This window comes from Artibeus jamaicensis, unplaced genomic scaffold, assembly GCF_021234435.1.
Source record: "Artibeus jamaicensis isolate MK-2021 breed Jamaican fruit bat unplaced genomic scaffold, CSHL_Jam_final contig_373, whole genome shotgun sequence".
Classification (NCBI taxonomy): Eukaryota; Metazoa; Chordata; class Mammalia; order Chiroptera; family Phyllostomidae; genus Artibeus; species Artibeus jamaicensis.
Window position 1 is genome coordinate 6,789,708 of NW_026521807.1, and position 19,444 is coordinate 6,809,151.

Consider the following 19,444-nt stretch of genomic DNA (forward strand, 5'->3'; position numbering starts at 1 on the left):
CACATGAATGTATGAAATAGCAAGGTACTTAAATTCCAATAGAAAAATCACCTACTAAAAATCTACATAAAAATCTTTAAAAGTTGGAAAGTTTAGGTCTGTTGTCTTCTATCGAATTCATTTGAATCTATGTAGTAACTTGGGCATATATAACTTATAAATATAATGGTTCAAATTTTGGTTATTGTTCCACCTTAGCTAGAGGCTAGACTTTTGTTTTTTTCTTCTCTACCTAAGACTCTGTCACATTCAAAATTTATTCAGCACATAAAAGGCTTAGAATGTTTAGTCATAACATAAGAATCTTTCTTTTTTTTTTTAAAGATTTTATTTATTTATCTTTAGAGGGGAAGGGGGAAGGAGAGAGGGAGAGAAACATCAATGTATGGTTGCCTTTTGTGCGTCCCCTGCTGGGAACTGGCCTGCAGGGAACCGGCCTGCAACCCAGGCATGTACCCTGACTGGGAATCGAACCGCAATCATATGGTTCCGCAGGCCCGTGCTCAATCCACTGAGCTACACCAGCCAGGGTGAAGAATCTTTCTTAAAGCACACACAATGCCAACAGTTTCCTTAAATTTCTAATTCAATTTTCAAAGATTCTTTTAATATATAGGGTGGGGTGAAAGTAGGTTTTTAGTTGTGTGTTCACAAAAAAACAAAAGTTTACTCTTGTATTATTATATATTATTATATCATTTTTCACATGAACAATGGTAAACTTGCTTTTGACCTACCCTGTATATATGTGTATTTTAATTTGAAAAATATTCTCAAACGATTTGACTGCCATCCACTTTTCCCGCACAGTAGAGTAGTGACTGAATTCTGTAGGGTAAACTTTGCAGGGGTTGTGGCCTTAGAGACAGTTCCAAAAGTGACTTCAGAGATGTACAGTTGGTTTGATAAAATAGAGGAATTTAGAAATGTAGTCATGTTTCTGGTTTGCTGTTACCAAGTGCAGTTACCAGTGTTTTTATAGCCACTTCTTGGTGAGTGAACAATAACAACTCTCACTTTGCTATAATTCCCTTTTTCTTCTAAAATCATTGAATAAAACATTAATAATGGCTGATAATGCATAGAACTAGAATTTATTTTTGTCAAGTAGATATCAAAAGCCAGTAAATTAACATCTTTGTGAAATGAAGTTTTCTTCTGTATCTCCCTGTGGTGATTAAACTAAATTGTATACTTTCGATTTTTCTATGAGCTCAGAGTTGAGCCGGTTATGTGAAAGTTAGAGTTAAACAGGGCTTTGAAAGATCACCCATACATCCCCAAATTTAAGTGAATCAAAAGCATTCAAGATAGGATAATCTCTCATTTGATATTATTAATGATTTCTAAGACAGGGAGTAGAGCATGTTTCCTAGAAAACCCATTCTAATACCCTATTACCATCACTCAGAGTTTTTTCTAATTATTTAAATCCATCATATCAGAGTTGGAGCCCATTTTTCCTTTTTCTGTTGGAAACCAAAATCTAGAATAAATAACATCCATCCCTATTATTGAATACAATTGTTCAGTTGTCCCTCAACTGAAATGGTGTTCTGATTTTGAAATTTCAATGTCTAAACCTACAATCACCCATGTGATCTTGCTTTGAATCCTCCTTATTTTCACATCCCCCTCTTTGATCACACTTGCAACTAAAACCAGTGGCCTCAACAAAGGCTAAATAAGTACCACGCGGTTCAGATGCTGTCCACTTACTTATTTGTTTACTTTTAAACTTGGCCTGCCCTTCTTAACCTACAGTCAGTTTATCTTTTTTGTGCCCTATAATCCGACCATAGGTACCAACAGTTATCCTTCTCTAACTGGTATTTTTAAAGTGTTTCTGTTTATTGAATTTGAATCTGTTAGCATTCACTCATTCATAAAACTTGTTTTAAAAGTTCGAATTTTACCATAGTTTCCACGTGTACTTTCCCCAACAATAAACCCAGAATCAACCTATCAAATACCCACTTTATTTGTGAATCCCTATGTTTATAATTATTTATACATAAAACATTTAATCAGAAGAACTAATTTGGAATTAGTCATTTACTTATAATGTAGGAAGTGTGGGCATGAGTTAAACCAACGGACATGCTGCTAATAGGGCTTTTATATTTGACTGGAAAAATCTGCCTGATGTCTAACAACAGAAGCACAGAGAAGACAGTCCACATGACATAAAACGCCACAAGTGCAGTGATGTGAACCATCTGTGTAGCAGACAGCTGTGAAGGCTGGAAGGGAGCTTTTGTGGGGAAGCAGCATTGATTTCTGTGGCTTTCCTAGCAAAGAAGTTGGGAGGACACTGGTAGTTCTCCAAGACAAAAACTTCTCCATGGGAATGCGCCTTCGGCAGGCATGGTGTGCTCACCTATATAATAATCGTCTTTATTATAGCAACATTTATGATACCTCTTCAGACATATTTATACTTTTAAAAATGATTTTTTGGGGGTGGGGAAATGGTTGAAACAAATGGCACAGATGAGGAGATATACTGAGTTGGAAATCACTGTTAAATTGATACAAAATTCATCCAACCCCAAGAGGAAGTCTGAGGTTTTTCATTCCAAATAGTATAATTTAATTAACTTAATTATAGGCAGACATTTTAACAGGGCTCTAAAATTTTTGAAAAAACCATTGTTCTTTTTTTTTTTTTTTTAATCGCATAACTCCTGGCTTTGTAAAGGAGATTCTCTGAGACTTATTAAGTCCCTTCACAGTGCTCCAGGCCTAGATGAAGCCAATCCAAATGCTACAGCAATAATTGATAATGACATAGTTATTTAGTTATATTTTAATCCAAGTCCTTCATTTTTCAGACACTGTACAAGTGTTTTCATAGCACAGTAGAAGTTGCTAGCACGGAACTCGGGTTGGAACGAATGGAGACCTGATTCCCAGGCTCCCTGTGCAGCTCTGATGCAGTTACCACCTCCTGTAATGTTAACCTCATCCGCCATGGAAATGCTCAGAGCAAACAAGCAAGGTCACCTTTTTTTGTTGTTAATAATACAATTAATTTTTCTAATACACACAGTGTCCTTAGAGCTTATATTATGTTTCCATGGGAACTTTCTCTGTATGTACATTTTACTATTTCCCAAAATAACGCAGTTATAAGACAAACATGATATGTGGCAGTTAAATGAGGTAACAGTTATGGAATTTCAGAGGATATAGATAATTGAATTAAAAGGAAAAATAGTCAACCATACTTTGCTTCCTTAAGTTGCTCATGTCAATCAAAATATAATAAAGCTTCTTCCAGTAAATGAATGAAGAAAAAGCTTTCCTTTAAAAAAAGAAAAAGGATATTTAACATAGTTTGATGAGTTCAAGTCTTTTTGTAAGTTTAGTGTTGTTTAACTACAAAAGGATAAATAGTTACAGACTTTAAAGATCATCTAAGGGCACCGTAATGTAAATAACCACCAAGCTCTTATTATAAAGTTGGCTAATCTGGGCTACGGCAGCTCGAGTCTGATGTACAACGAAATAACTTCATCTTATCATTAAATTTTTAAATAGACTTTATTTTTTAGAGCAGTGCTAGGTTCACTGCAAAGTGGAGTGGACAATTCGGTGACTCCCATGTGCCTCCCCCGACCCAGCGTGGCCCCCCCATTACCCACATCCCCTCCATGTTTGCACAGGCGATGGATCCATGCGGATGTATCATAACAGCCAGAGCCTATAGTTCACACGAGGTTCATTCTTTGTGTTGTATGTTCTGTGGGTTTGGACAAGTATATAATGACATGTATTTACCATTCTATTCATCCAGAACAGTTTCACTGACAAAATTAAGTTTTAACACAGTAGAGGGAGCTCAGAGGTATCCTGTTTTGCTTTCCCAGGGACTTCTGTTTGGGGGATTATTGAGAGTAAGACACAAAATGGCACAGGTACGACAGACCTTGCAACTCTTGCCGGGGGACAGTCGTTACCCATACAACTAGTTCTAAGTGGTAAAGGCTATAGCAAAACAACGAAGGTTTCCTCAGAAGAGTTCCTTTGGAGTTTAGTGGCGGGCAGTTTTTGATTTCTGAAAGTCTGAATTTGGGGGAAAAAGAACAGAATCTTCCTGTAGTAAGCTGTTGCACTTTCCCACGTTGAGAAGGAATCTTGTCTACAACACCGTCGCTTTTATACACAGTTTAAATTTCTTTAAACAGGCCAGGCCGTTCTCTGTAAATCTGGATGCCTTATAATGTAGCATTTTATGATGACAGGTTACTTTTTATTGCCTGAGCCTATTCTTTCTGATGCTTAGGGTTGTTTTCAGTGATTTGTAATTACAGACCTAAAATATATCATGTGGGTACTTTATTTCCTGTTCTACGTTTGGGTTTCATGCTAAAGTAGGCCCGGAACCAGGACCTGTAAGAGTTATAAACACAGTATGTAGAACATAGAACAAAAGGTAGAACTACAATAAATACCAAGCAGCCTCTGCCAGAAACATTTTATTATTATTTATTAGAAACAAGGCTACACTAGAGTTGAAAGGAGGGGAAGACAAATGTCCAACACCTGGAGTCAAGTGAGGGTGGTATTAAAAAGTTTAATATCCTGTTTTTATGACACCCTCCGTGTTATGGACCGTAAAATAGTTTATATGTAACGTGGGTACATTTGATGTGGCTTTTTGTTGTTTTGTAATCTGAGGCACTCCCTCTCCCCTGAGACATTATGCAGCTTGAGAAGGAGGGAAAACCTTGTGGCAGAGTACAGAAGCTTCCAGAATAGTAGTACTAAGTTCTCCAGCTAGGTTTCAAGTTGCTGCAGTTGTTTCTGATAGATCGCTTACCTATTATTTCCGAACTCAGCATTTATACATTTTTAGACATCTCCTGATCTTAAAGTGATATAATATTCAATTTCCTTAACCAAGAGCAGTTAATCATATGTATGGGTAAAAGCAGCGATAACCTTGCAATATAAAACAAGTGATCAGTGGGTGTCTATTAAATGTTCAGTTGTCATTGAGTTTAATCAGTATAGTTTTTAGACTTTCCTCCATCAAAAACACTTTAAGGTCACTCCCAAATATACAGCAGCACTTAACAAACACTGGACGTGCAGCTTTTTATTAGTGACTTGTCTAATCAACTCTCTGAAATTATTTTCTAGCTAAACAGAATATATCAGAGACTACAACCATCGATCTGAATATCCTTACAGAAACTGCATCACACAGTTTATCCAAAGAACTCCAAATGGTACCTGACAGAAATATACCAATCACCCCTTTAATCACTGACTTACCCATCATTACAACAAAGTTAACTTCTGTGGGAAACATGGTCAACTTTGAACAGAAATCCACAGTTGGGTCTCCAGCTGTCATACACAGGTCAGCCACGGAAACGCCCACACCTACTGTGGGTACCAAGAAGCCTTGGGATGAGAACTATTACTCAACTCCTGCTGCAGGACCACTTGGAAAGCCAGACATACCTGAAAGTAAGGAAGACGTGTCCCAAAGTACAACTGTCATCTACGATCGTGCTACCGATTCATGGGATGGCATCACAGAAGACATACGAACACAAGAATCAGTTACACAAATTGAACAAATAGAAGTGGGTCCTTTGGTAACATCTATGGAAGTCTCAAAGCACATTACTTCCAAAGAATTCACTGTAACAGAAACACCATTTGTATCTACAACAATGACCCTGGAATCCAAAACTGAAAAGAAAACAGTACATACTACTTCTGAATCAGTGACCACAACCCAAGAAGATGGTGGTGAAGACAGAACGTTTACAGTTAGATCTGGCCAGAGCACCTCGGTCTTTAGCCAAATACCTGAAGTCATCACAGTGTCAAAGATGTCAGAAGACACCTCCCCCACTCAGTTAGAGGACATGAAGTCAGTCTCAGCATCAACGATTGTCTCACCTGTAGCTGTTACTGACAGTGATGCTTCACCCAAGGACAACTGGGAAGAAAAGCAAATTAATGGTAAGAAAACTGAAGATTTTTTTGGCCAGTATGTATCCACCACACCTTTCCCGTTACAGCATCATACAGTTGTAGAATTGTTTCCTTATTCTGGTGATAAAATATTAGCTGAGGTAGTACCCACAGTTATTCATCCCTCGTCACACACAGAAATGACCCAAGGAAGAGAAAGAACAGAAACACTGGTACGAGAGATGAGAACAGATACTTATGCCAATAATGCAATACAGGAAAAGATCACCAAAGATCCATTTATGGGAAGAATAGAGGACGAAGGCTTTTCTGGAATGACGTCCCCCACAGCTTCCTCAGAGCAAATTCATCTCACAGAGTCTTTGGTGGAAATGACCACGTTCTTTGATTCGCCACCACTGACACCAAGAAAGCTGGGTGTGGCACCAACAGAGGCAAGAGATGTGGAGGAAGACTTTACAAGAACTCCAGTTGGATTGGAAACAGATGGCCATCAAGATACTACAAAGTATGATGAGGGTGTTACAACAGTCCGTTCGGCCCACAGCACTTTGAATGGGGAGGGAGTCACTGTATCCAAATGGTCACGGGACGAAGATAGCACAGCCTCAGTGCGGTCAGGGTCCACAGAGCAGGCAGGCTCTCGGAAATTGCCCCCGGCCTTACTCACCACTCCAGGAGTCAGTGGGAAGAATGAAGGCATCTCAAGTTTCACTCGGGATGGAGGAGATGAGTTTACTCTTATCCCAGATAGCATTCAAAAGCCATTAGAGAAGTTTACTGAGGAAGACACAACAGACCATGGGAAATTCACAGTCAGGTTTCAGCCCACAACATCGATTAGCATTACAGAAAAGTCAACTTCAAGAGATTCTACGACCGAAGAGAGAGATCTACCTGTCCCATGCACGGAAGATCGAATTGCTCAGGCAACCACAGAAGGAAGTGCTTTGGATGAAGGAGAAGATACGCATGTCTCTAAGCCTGTAGCTACCGTCTCCCAGTTTGCACACACTTCAGATGTGCAAGGATCGGCATTTGTTAATCACAGCCACACCCATGAGCCTACCACTGATGCAAACACCTCCCATACCGTTCCTCTTTCTCTAATTCCCAAGACAGAATGGGGAGCATTGGTACCTTCTGTTCCATCAGAAGGTGAGTTTCTAGGTGAACCCTCTCAAGACATACATGCCATTGGTCAGACTATTTCTCCTGAAACTATAAGAACACCAGCAGGCATTACCCAGGGAACAACTCAGGAAGAATTCCCTTGGAAAGATAAGACTCCAGAGAAACCAGTTCCTGCTCTCAATCCCACAGCCAGCACAGCCAAGGAGGCAACAGCACCTTGGGATGAACAGGAAAGTGATGGGTCAGTGTATACTGTTTCTGAAGACAGAGTAGTGATGAGTTCTGGGAGAGCCCCAATTTTAGAAACAACTCCCATTGGAAAAATGGAACACACAATGTCTTATCCACCTGGGGCTATCACTGAGCACAAATCAAAAGCAGACGGCGTGGTAACACAAACACCGAGCATGGGGCCAAAGGTATTTTTAAGTCCAGGGCCTGAACAAAAGTATGGAACAGAAGGTACTAGCCCAAGGGGAATTGTGTTGCCTTTAAGCACCAGTGACACCCAGCTTATGGAAGAAACTACTACTAAGAGAAGGGAGGAAACATCCTTAGATTATTTTGATTTAAGCTCAGGATTACTCGAAAAGCCCAAAGCCACAGAACTCCCGGAATTTCCAACAATGAAAACCACAGTTCCAAGTGAGATCTCCACCGTCTTCAGTTCAGCAGACGGACTTCGCACAGCTTCAGCCTTCAAGCCACCTTCAGCCTCCACTGAGACACCGCCTCTTGTTGACACGGAGCCCAGTGAAGAAACCACCAGTGACATGGTCACCATGGCAGAATCAGCATCTCGCGTTCCTCCCACTACCCTCAAAGATACTGTAGCCAAGGAAATGGAAACCCACATCGATAAAGACTATTTCACAACCTCAAGTCCTCCTTCTGTTACACAGCCAACAAGACCACCCACTGTGGAAGGCACAGAGGCCTTCAGACCTCAGGCACTCCCCACTCCAGAACCCCCGACAGGGACCAAACTCCGCACTGATATAAATATTTATATTATTGAGGTCAGAGAAAACAAGACAGGTAAGTCTTTGCTTTCTAGATATACCAGTGAAGGCAATCAGCTTTTTATCTTGAAAATTGCTTTTGGAAAAAAATTGTCAACATACCAAATGCTGCCATTAGAAGATAACTGGAGTGTGGAAAAATTCTGTCTTTTAGCTTCACATATTTGTACAAGTATTGGAAGAATGTGTTAAACAGTTTGGAAGAATGTTAGATAACCATTTTATTTTAAACATTATAAGAAGCACTGCTTTGTCATCTAATATAACCAACTCATCATGTTACATCACTTCAGAACGTGCAGAACAAAGTGTTTTAATTTCAGTGTCTCTCCATGTATTACTACTCAAGTGTAGTACTAGACTGTGTCAACATTCCATTGGTCTTTAACCATTAACCTTCAGTACTCACACTGTGGACAATTAAAACTGTATTTCATATTCCTAGGGTTCGCAGAAAGACATCTAAAGGTTTGCTATGGTTTTTCTTTCCAGGATTTTGCAGGTTTATTACGTGACTTGTGGGGGTGGGTAATACGTCTGCCGTTTAAATGTTATTTCATGCCAGTTTAACATGTGTTTCAGCTGTTGTCCTTGGGTATTTTAATGAGGCTTTAATTATTTAGGATGAATACAGTCTAGCTCAGTTCTGGAAAATGCTATAATTCATTGTGTCAATATCAGCATTACTTCTGTTCCCTAAAACCAGCTATAATGTTACTTATTTTATGATTTAATAGGGGTATTTGCAATGCCTTCTATTTTGCTCAAATATTTTATTTATCTCTCTGGTAAAATGCTTAAAAGCCATTATTTTCACATTGATGAATACTTACAATTCGCATTATCAAACATAACATTTTTTTCTGAAGGTCGGACCACGTCATCTTTTCAGTTTGGTAAGCTAAGCTGAGACTACACAGCACATACAGTTGAGTAGATCAGTTCAGGTTTGTTTCTCTCTAGTCTACGAGTCAGGGCCATTGATTTTAGTTAAGTTGGTATATTCTCTTTTTAATGGTGAATTTTCCTTGAGAAGTAGGACTGGAGGAGAGTCTCTTTTTTAAAGCAGGTTTTCTCTTACTGTTGAGGTATTCCCCTCAGCATGTCCTTTTTCCGAAGCAATGCTCCCCTCATTTGAGTTCTTAGGAGCGCTACCTGTTGGGGACAAACAGGTAACTCTACTGGTCTGCCGGCAGGCTTCCAATGCTGTGGTGGAAACTTCATGACTTCTACTCTCTAGATTTTCTCAGTGTTTTCACAGCTCTTGCCAAGGGAGTAAAGCGTAGAGAAGGGAATGCATTCCCCCGAGTGTTGAAGTTAATCTTCACTTTCCGATACAGTTGGAAGTAGCCAGGGTTGGAGCATTATTTTCCTACTAATGATGCTGTTTCTTGGAGACCATAGCATATTTCCTACATTCTTTTCCTGCCTCTTGAAACTGGAGTTGGCATGAGAAGATGAGTTGTCACCAGGTAGTGGGAATAAAGGTAGCTGTTAGCAGGGCTGGAAAAATGAAAAGAAGCTATTAATATGAAAAAGAAAGAAGTGAAGTAAAAAAAGGAATTAGAGCCAACACTTAATTTGAGAATTAAAAAATACATTTGAATGACTATGCAGCAGTTTTCCCCAATTTAGATTACTCTTTTATTAGTGTAGGTATTAACATTCAATCAAATAATCTAGAAACCAGTAAAAAAATGCTCTACATTTGAAAACCCTTTTAAATGGGAAACCCTGTTAAGGTTAGAGTGATCAAATTACAAAGCGGAAAAGTAAACTCCATCTCCCTGGAAAGACTGGCAGCCATAGGAAAAGAAAACCCGAGTTTATAAATGGTTACTCCAAATGGAGGGTCTGAGTGACCTAACCCAGAAACTGTTTATACAAAGGTGCAAATTTATAGTGAGTGGCGAACTTAATTCAGCCTGCGAGATGTGACTGTGTTTCCTCTTCTTCCACTTTTAAACCATGGCGCCATGCTTTGTCCTCAAACTAATTTTTGCTTTACAATGATAACAAATGGTCAGAAAGCTCTGTAGAAAGGGACTACAGTTATCTCTACAAGGACAGGATTCTATTGTCTGGGTGCTGTGAGCCTGTGTCTCCCTAATTTCCTCCCTTCATCTCCCTCTCTTCCCCGTTCCCTCCCCGCCTTTCTCTTATTCTCTCTTGAATCATTTTTGTGTAGTTTATATGGGCCATTTTCTGTATGATGAAAAGCAGTATTTAATAAGACAATGACATTAACTCAGATCCAGCTGCTTACTTTTACTTTTGTTTGTTTCCTATAAGAAATCAAATTTTTCAAGCATTTTGACATTTGTCAAGGGAAAGCCCTAAAACAGATGTTAAATTAATGAGGTCTAAGGCAGGTGTACATAAATAAGGAAAAATACATATGTGCCTGGAAAACCGACCTTTTTATGCATCGAGGCACATTTTTCCACACTGGAAAATCCTCGGTATACGCATGAACGTGTGTAACTCTATTCACAAACATAGACTCGACCTGTATGTATACTGTATATCCAAGTAAGCAAAGATACCACCTGTGTTACACTAAACCAAGACAGTCATAATTTTTTTTTGCTGCACTCAGTGAGTCATGTAAATCTTGATACATTTTTTTAGTACTATGAAACGAAACATGCTACTCAGGGCACATGAATGTTGTGTTCGTTTAAATGGATCTTAATAGCAACGAAGGTGCTGTTGCTGGAAGGCAGCGATAGCTGGCAGTTAAAAAAATCCGAAGGAACTTTTCAGCTCATAAAAGTTTTATGAGCTGAAAAGTGCTGTGGGCCGTATTTAACAGTGGTTCAGGGGACACTGCACACATGACTCCTGTCTGTTTCAGGGGTAATTTGCACACCTGCATTTTGAAAAATTATTAAAAGGTTTTCTTTGTGAACATGTATGAAGTCTACAGGGTTTCACGATGTAGGGAGATTTCCTTCAATTCTGGGCCTTCAAAAAAAAGAATGCTTTTTCTCTGAATCATCTGAAATATAACAAGTTAGTGTGACAGAACTTTGAATGATTTTTTAAAAAAACTGATATACTGGTGTGTCTAAATCAAAGAATAATTTGGAAATATGCAAATATTATGCAAATGCTCACAATAACAACTTTAAAATAGGTGCTTATTAGGTTTTTTTAAAAAACAAGTTCATATAAAACTACATACAATGTGTCAGGGCAGCTTGGTGTTATTTGTCTTCTCAGATATTTTTGCTCGTTTTATCATTTATATTAATATAAATCTGAGTGCAAGGCAAGTGTAAAGTCAATATTAAACCACGATGACATAAGCATTAAGATATATAAAATACTTAATGTAATAATATTAAATATTAATGAGATCTTAAGTAAGATCATTTTGGCCATGACATTAGAATGTATTTTGCCTGTTTTTTTTCAGTGAGAATTATGACTCCATAATCGCTACATCGTTCAGCAGTAACTCCCATGTGGTTAATCCCTTCTGCATTTCTGTTTATACATTTGAGAAATGTAAATAAAGCTAGAGGTTTATTGTGTGAATATGATAGTGTTGAAGAGAGGGGAAGGGATAAGGGGCATTGGCTCTGAGAACAGGAGACAGAGAGGTAAATGCCGGTCTTTAGATTATTGATTACACAGTAGTCATTTTTAGAAAGGTTTTTTTTTTTTAATGCAAGGTAGTCTCGTATAAATTTCAAACACATATATTTTATTTTTATTGAAATTATGTAAAAATTAGTGCTTTATTTTTTGTTATAGGATCAGATTCCCTTATTCAAACAAAATCTTACTTAGAACCTTCATATTTTTCGAGCAGATGAAAGAATGGCTGTTCTGGTTAATGTCTGAGAGCAGAGACAGGAGCCCCCTGTTCTGAGAACTCCCCCTCAGGCCCTTTGGTAGTTTCTAAAATAATGTGCACCTCACGACAGAGCAAAAAGGAGAATTATGTTATTTAGATAACTCAAAACAAAGCAGAGCAATTACTCATTCCTGGACGAATTGATTTAATAAAGTAAAAAAAAAAATTGGTCTGATTATCAATACGTTCTCTCACTGCATCTCTCACAGTGATGCAGATTTATCGACACTCATTTCTGAATAACTCCGTATGATTCTGATAAAGCAGGTCAGGTGGCGCCTCTAGTTTCAGTCCTGTTGATGCCCCTGTGTGATCTAAGTGCTTAGACTGCGGAGTGTCACGTGCGTGTGCAGGGCTAACTCACCACCCAGCTCACACTGATTCTTTCAGTAGGCTTTACGTAATGTTATGACGTCTAAGTCTCAGAGATGATTTGTGGGACAATGCGAGAAAGTACTGCAGGTGGGCAGATGAAGGCACACTGGGCCTGCTACTGTAGGCCCAGGGGCTCACAGCCTTGGTGCTCCTTGGAGCAGTTTTGTGGTGAGAACTTCTCTCCCCTGACGAACTCCCAGGAGTGATGACCCTCTATTGGCTCAGGTGCTGACCTCTCCCTCAGTTCTTAAAAAAGCATAGACTTTGAGAAGACTGGCTTTTTTGTGGCTTTCTATGCAACTGTTAAGACTACGTGACTCAGGTGTAGTTTGCAGGTACTGTACGGGGCTATGTATGCTATTCAGAGACCTGTTGGGGCAAGAGAACAGCGGGCTGAGATCAGTAATTCTGGTTGTAGGCGGCTGCTTCCCTGCAGAATTCTGGGGCACATCCCTAAGAGTGGTTGGGGCTGGTGCTCACACACATGAGCGGTTCCCTTTGCCGGGCACCAGTGGTGGCTCCCCACCAGAGAAGCACATTTTTCTGAAGGGAATTAGGTGGCTTCTCCCCTTTCTCCTTGGCTGGGAAAGGATCATGTTTCTCTTCTTTCAATCAAACAATGAAAAAAGAAGAGGCTATCAATCCTCCCTTTATTTCTGCAGCATAAAGAAAAGAGCTGACTTTAGTGTTTCTAACTTATTAATTATACAAATTATAATAATTTATATGTTATATAAATTATTTATTATCATGAACAATTGATATTAAGTAGCGCTGCACTACAGAAAAAAGGTTGCCTTTTAAAAAAGTTCTTCTACGTGAAATATTTTGTATGTATAACTCATACATACACATACTGCTCACTCACACAAACTCACATAGAATCTCAATTTTTAAAGTCCTCATTGAATGTTTTATGAATCCACTAAACTCAAGGAAAAAGATTAAGAAATTGAAATTGTTTTCTTCACAGATTAAAGTTTAATAATAAAAGACGTGTTCCATAGATAGCCAAAAGAAACTTCGCTATCTTCTTCCTAACACAACCCAGTGCCGATTCTTTCTGAAAATGGCATTTGCAGTTACAATTTACCAGTGTCAAAATAACTACTGAGGTGGGGCACTACCCAAAGACAAGCATCACTTAGTTATCTTTGACAGTGACCCCGGGAGAAAGGCTTACACTCTCTTCTAGCAGAGTGTAGTCAATCAAGGATTATCTTCTGGTAAAGCTACAGCATGACTACTTTCTTGACAGATATTAAAAGAGGTACAAAATAAAAATTAACTACAGGCCCTGGTCCCAAGAACTTTAAATACCTTTGGGGAAACCAGTATGAACGTGATCAAATGTAACTTTATTACAGAAAGACATCCAGGTGCACTAGGTACTGTGGTGCCGGGGCTGTGACTGGCAGACGAGGTGAGAAAAGGAAGGCATCAGTGAAGGCAGGGGGTTGGAAGCTGTTGCACGAGAAGGAAGGGACTTAAGTCTGGGCCTGTTGGAGGAGTAGATTAAAGAACCAATTACTGGAAACCAGCTATCAGCTTATTGCTTCCCAACAAAGGCTCCCAAGTGGGTATAAGCAGCCCCAAGTATTAACAGGCATTTTTCTAAATATAGCTGGATTACAGGGAGAGCATGGTCTGCCTTCTTAGGATCCACCTAGAAACGCACAGGTTCCTGGAAGCCAGAAGCATTCACCAGACTTCCTCAGGAGGCAGTGTTCTCGTACCACTTTTCTGTTCTTCTCTGACTTGTAGTTTTTGATAAAGATAGCATCTTCTATAGGTTAAGTATGTTTAACTTTTCAAAATATATTCCCATGAACTATCAGGGTTCAGAGTTACACAATTGTGAAGTTCAAAAGTACTTTTTAAAGAGTGATCTAAATGCTCCTAAGAGGTAATTTAAAGGTTTATGACATCTTAAGTCTAATGAATTTTGATCAATAGTGAGTCAGAAACAGGTGCTATGAACTGGGGAATCAACAGTCAGTCTGTCCTTTGATTGTCTGCAATGTGGACCTAGGAATTTCTTAATTTCTCTTTGAAATTTTTTTACCAGTAAAATGGGTGTAATGGCTATCATTGTATATAAAGAATAATATTTCTTAAACCTTGATCCATACTCTTTTTCCAAATCACAAGGATTATGAAACAAGATGATCATGTATATGCAGATATATGTATATATACAATTATACTTTTTCACATATTCAACAAATAGTGAAATAATGACTATGCACTAGTTTCTAGACAAGAATTGGAGTTTTGAATCACGCTGTGATATTCTGAATGAAATGGAAGGGTAATCAGTTCCCTTCATAGCATACATAAAAGAGGCAGTTTATGTAGCCGAAAGAGCTTTGGAAACAGACCTGGGTTCATTCATTATCAACATTGTTATATGCTATCTGTTTTGATCGTGAATAAATTGCTAATCTCTATAGGCCTCAGTTGCTGTAACTTTAAACACATATAATAATACTACAAATGCACCAGGCTGCTGAAAGGGGGCAGGGGTCTCTCCAAGGGCTTGCTGTGATGGGCACATCACTCATTTAAAACTCCGTGACAGCAGTGCCCCAAGCACCGTGCCGGGCACATGGGAAGGAGTTAGTACAGATTAAGCCCCTCTCAGCTTTAAGAATTACTTTATTCTGAAATTTTACACGCAGACAAATTTAGACTGTTTTGTACTAAATAGGCAAAAACTGAGTTCTCTTAAAATTCAAGATGCTTTGTACCGTGGGGAGCCAAAAATAATTATACTGTAGTGTCTGCTTGACTGCAAGAGCTTGTTAAAATTTTAATCCTCTGTGGATGGTGTTTGGGTGATGCCATTTTGGGTGCAGATCAGAAGCAGCTGCAGCCTTTATTTAACATTTAAATATAGTACCAATTCTATAGTGTCTATGTATACCATTCATTCGCTTTCTGCTTTATTTTATGTGTGAAAATTCGGTTTACGATTTTGATAACTATCAATTTCATTTTTTTCTGGAGAAAAAGAGCTTTTTAAAAAATTCTTTATGAATTTTTTCCAGGTACTGGGCTCAGCTTCTTCTTGCATATTCATAGAACACATGGGCATTCCCTGCTGTCTTTTTGTTGTTGTCAAGGAAACCACCCAGTTCTCTACACAGGGATTACATTCTTCTTTCTTAATAGCTCTTAGATCATTCATTTGTGCAATGAATAAAAAATGTATTCACAGGCCCAGACAGCGTTCAGCACTTTTGGGAGGGGGGTGGGTTGGTGGGTGTAGCTGACAGACATGCCTGGTGAGAGGAGCAAGAGAGATAAAAGAAAAGGCATAAGAAATGTTCTCGGAGGTTTTATTTTAATGAGGTAAAGCTGCAAATTTTATGTTTTAATGATGAGACTGCCTACTTTTGTCAGTTTACAAAACATTGCACCTCAACGAGACCAGTTTTGTCAGGTGCAAACAGAGTTGGTTATTCAGTGCCTTTAGTGATGGAATAATCCCAGGAAGGACTGAGGTGGGGACAGTAGGGACCGTCTTGGGTTTTGGCGAAAAGCATTGTGTATATTTTTTTCATTTGTATTGAAGAACTTTGGATTTTTGACAACACAATTGAAGCGATATAAAATGAAAAGTGTTGTTTCATCCTGAGGCATCCTGTGAATAACAGAGATTCTAATTTATTGCATTAAAAAATGTTGTTCCTTAGAGAGAGATGTCAGTGTTTAGATTTTTGAGTGTGAGTCAGGAGGGAGACACCAATCTATTGGCAAGAAGACTATAATTATTCTTAAAGTGAGTAATTTGATTCTTGAGAAGAAAATAAATTATGATGAACTTTCTAAATACTAGAATTATTGCAGTCATACATAAACTATTTCTTCATAAATTATTTAAAGTTTAAGTGGGAGATGTTAAACTGGGAGAAAAAGCATCTGTGGAGGGAGAGAAAAGTTGAATTGGGTTTCGATCTATGACAATTGACGTGTTGTGTTGTGACACGGTGCCCAGACTTGCTGTGCACACGTGTGATCCATGTGCACCACCCTGATGGGCTGCCAGTGGCCTCCTCCTCGGACATTGTCACTGCAGCGCCCCTAGTCTCTCACAGGGCAGATTGGCTGCTTTGGCCATGGGATGCGTATGCTAGGTTTCTGAAAGTTGGTTTTTCTAAGCTAAGAAAAGGAAAAGGAAATATAAAAAGGTATAGTCCTGTATAGTTTAATAGAATATAGTGTAATCACCATGTTTCAGTAGGTTTCATCCTCACCTTACTTGGCTCTGCAGGGAAGCCATTTTCCTATCTGAAGATAAAATATTTTAAATATTCTCTGCCTATCTCTTCACATCCATCCTCAGGGTTGTTGAAATAGTCATTCAATCAAGCTACTGTGTGGCTGGGGGAAAGAAAATAATGCAACCTATAAATTAATTGGGAAAGCCACTTGGAATAATTAGTAAGCAAGAGAGTATATACGAAAGGAAAATTGCGTACCCTAGTAAAAGGAAAAAATAGACGTAATACTGAATATGTTGATATAAAATGCATCTTTAGCAGGCAAAGTCTCAGAACTGGTCTCACAGGGAAGTCTGAACATGTATCCCCTCACCAGGGAACCAGCCAGTACCGGGAGGGCCCACAGCTGCAGCAGGCAGGCGCCAGCCAGCTAACTCACCACGAGGCCCTCACATGCTGGGATCTGAGAAGTGCCAGGGAACCCCCAGTGCATGCAACTGTCCACACTGCTTTCCAACCCTGGCTACAACTCAAAACACCAGAGAGCCTTCAGATAAAAATACCCACTGCCTCACCCCTCACCACACAATTTGAATCTGAATTTCTAGTGGTGGTGTTGAGGCATTTCTATTGTTTGTTAGTCTATTTTTTTAACTTGCTTTATTTGTTATTGGTAGGGTCTGTTTTTTAAATGTACCCCATGTGATTGTGACGCACAGCGAGGGTTGAAAACCACTAGTAAACTGAAGGCTTTTGGACCTACAGACAGCGCCGGCTGACATGCAGAGATTTCTGGGGAAGGGGCTGCTTTAAGTCTCTGCCAGTTTAAAATGTACTTGACCAATTTTAAGGAGGGAAAAATATGTATGAATCAGTGGTCTTTGATCATTTTTGGGGAAGTGTAGCTTTTGTCACAAGTGATAAATGAATCTTGACATCTGTAAGTGGGGAAGAAAATAAAATTAAGTATCATCAGAATATGTTTTTAAAAGTTTCAAGAATAATTGTAATTGAATCAGAAGTAATTCTGAAGGGTGGAGAATATATTTCAAATTGCCCAGAACTGCATACTCACTTTGCTGTACCCATGTTACCTTCTCTCTGTGAGCATGGCAGTTAAAAGGAAGTATTTATGCTGTGGCTTAAGGGTTCTTCTGGCTATACTGATGTGTACCGTATACAGTGTATGCGTACCTTTGAGGGAAACAGTGGTGATCACCCTGATAGGACTTTATATAGAATATGCTGGGTTTGGAAAGCAAATGAGTGATTGAGAAATTGTGCAGATGCAGTCTTACTATCAGGTTACCTGAGTTTTTAATAACTATTGGAGCATTTAGGGTTTGAGTTATCTGCATGGTTTTTTAGTTGTGTCTTAGAATTTGGGCTGTTATTGCACCTAAAGCAGTTTTTTTCAGTCTAAAATGTAAATCTTTTAAAGGAAGTATCAAAGAAGTAGAATGTGAACTTTTTCATTCTTGATGACAAATAACTGTGTGGACGTTCTTCCAACTAAATGGCCCAGAGAAGGCCTTCATACTCTGGCCATTTAGTTTCCAACTAAAACGGCCAGAGTCTGAAGAGCATTGCATGTTTAAAGGAGGTGAGACAGACATGTAAAAACAACTAAGAAATTTATAAATAGGAAACAATATGAATAAGTATGCGGCATGCAAATCAAAACACCACCAGTCTGGGCTGAGGAGTTTTAGAGAAAATACACTGGAGAATTGAGGGCTTCAGCTGAATCGTTCATCAATGCACGGGTGAGGTTCAAAGGGGAATTTATACAGTATTCCAAGGTGGGGACAGGCAGGTTCTTCTGGAGCAGAAGTTCGAGGTGGAAATAAGGATTTTGAGGTAGTTACATGAAGCTGCTGGCCTGCCGTGGGGAGGAGCAGAAAATAACACCAGGGCTCTGAAGGAAGGGGAGAAATGTGGGGACAGTGGGTGGAGATATAGGAACACATTTTTGAGGAGGTCACGTGGAAGGGTGACCAGAAACTGCTACTGACTTGAAGGAGTGGCACCATTACAAATACAACAGTGTTTGGTCAAGTTTAGCTTGGGAGCTCTACTTCGGGAGGCTTAGAAGAGAAGTACACATATGGGCAGGGCACAGGTAGGTTTACAGTTGTTTGATGGAAAAATAATTTAATAATTAATAATAGGAGAATGAAGTGTTTTGTATACTCACGCCTGTAAACCTGCTTTTGCCCCACCCTGTATTTATTTATGAGAGGCAGTCGTTTCACTTTAGTTAAAGGTTTTACTTAAATTTTAAGTCCATGAATCCGAGCAAAGCATTTTTCTGGTGTTAGGAAGGCTGGTAATTATCTATCTATTTATAATACGTTTTGATAGTGTTAGAAAACTACAGTGAAAAAGATATCAAAAGTACTGTCCTTAGTTTTTGTTTATTTGTTCTACTTTTAAGCAAACATTCGTAAACCAAATAATCTGGATTACTTCCCTTTCATGCAGCTGTCTAGGTTGTTGTTCAGACATGCTTGCAGGTCTCCAAATGACCTGATCATGCTCTCCAGCAAAGCCCTTACTCTTGAGTTCTTGGGCCTTGTCTAGAAGCAAGAAGAGCCCACACTCAGCAATATCCCCTTAGGCGATGTTCTTTCCACTTAAGGGAGCAGCATTATTAGAGAATTATCTGAGGTCGAGAAGAGGTGATTCCTATTTATCATCCCCAGAATATGTTTGCCTCATTAAAGTAAGGCCATCGGAAACTCTGATGTTGTTACACACACACACACACAGATACCTTTTCTGGGTGTAAAACGCATGCATTGAGAATATTGGGCTTTTCACTCAGCGAAACGGGGCGGTCACTATCAGCACACCAGGGCGGC

At 39.1% G+C, this 19,444-nt stretch overlaps 1 protein-coding gene across 4 annotated transcripts in view; it reads left to right on the forward strand.

Annotated features, from left to right (window-relative positions):
* Window positions 1-19,444, forward strand: part of VCAN (versican) — a 107,259-nt gene that overhangs the window by 39,623 nt on the left and 48,192 nt on the right. Inside the window, exon 7 of one of the 4 annotated variants that reach the window (XM_037142966.2) lies at window positions 5,149-8,130. The exons of 2 other annotated variants lie outside the window; for them this stretch is intronic. In XM_037142966.2, the coding sequence (XP_036998861.2) occupies window positions 5,149-8,130 (2,982 nt within the window). The remainder of the gene's footprint in view (window positions 1-5,148; window positions 8,131-19,444) is intronic. One more of the 4 variants, XM_053664475.1, reaches the window with a different exon arrangement.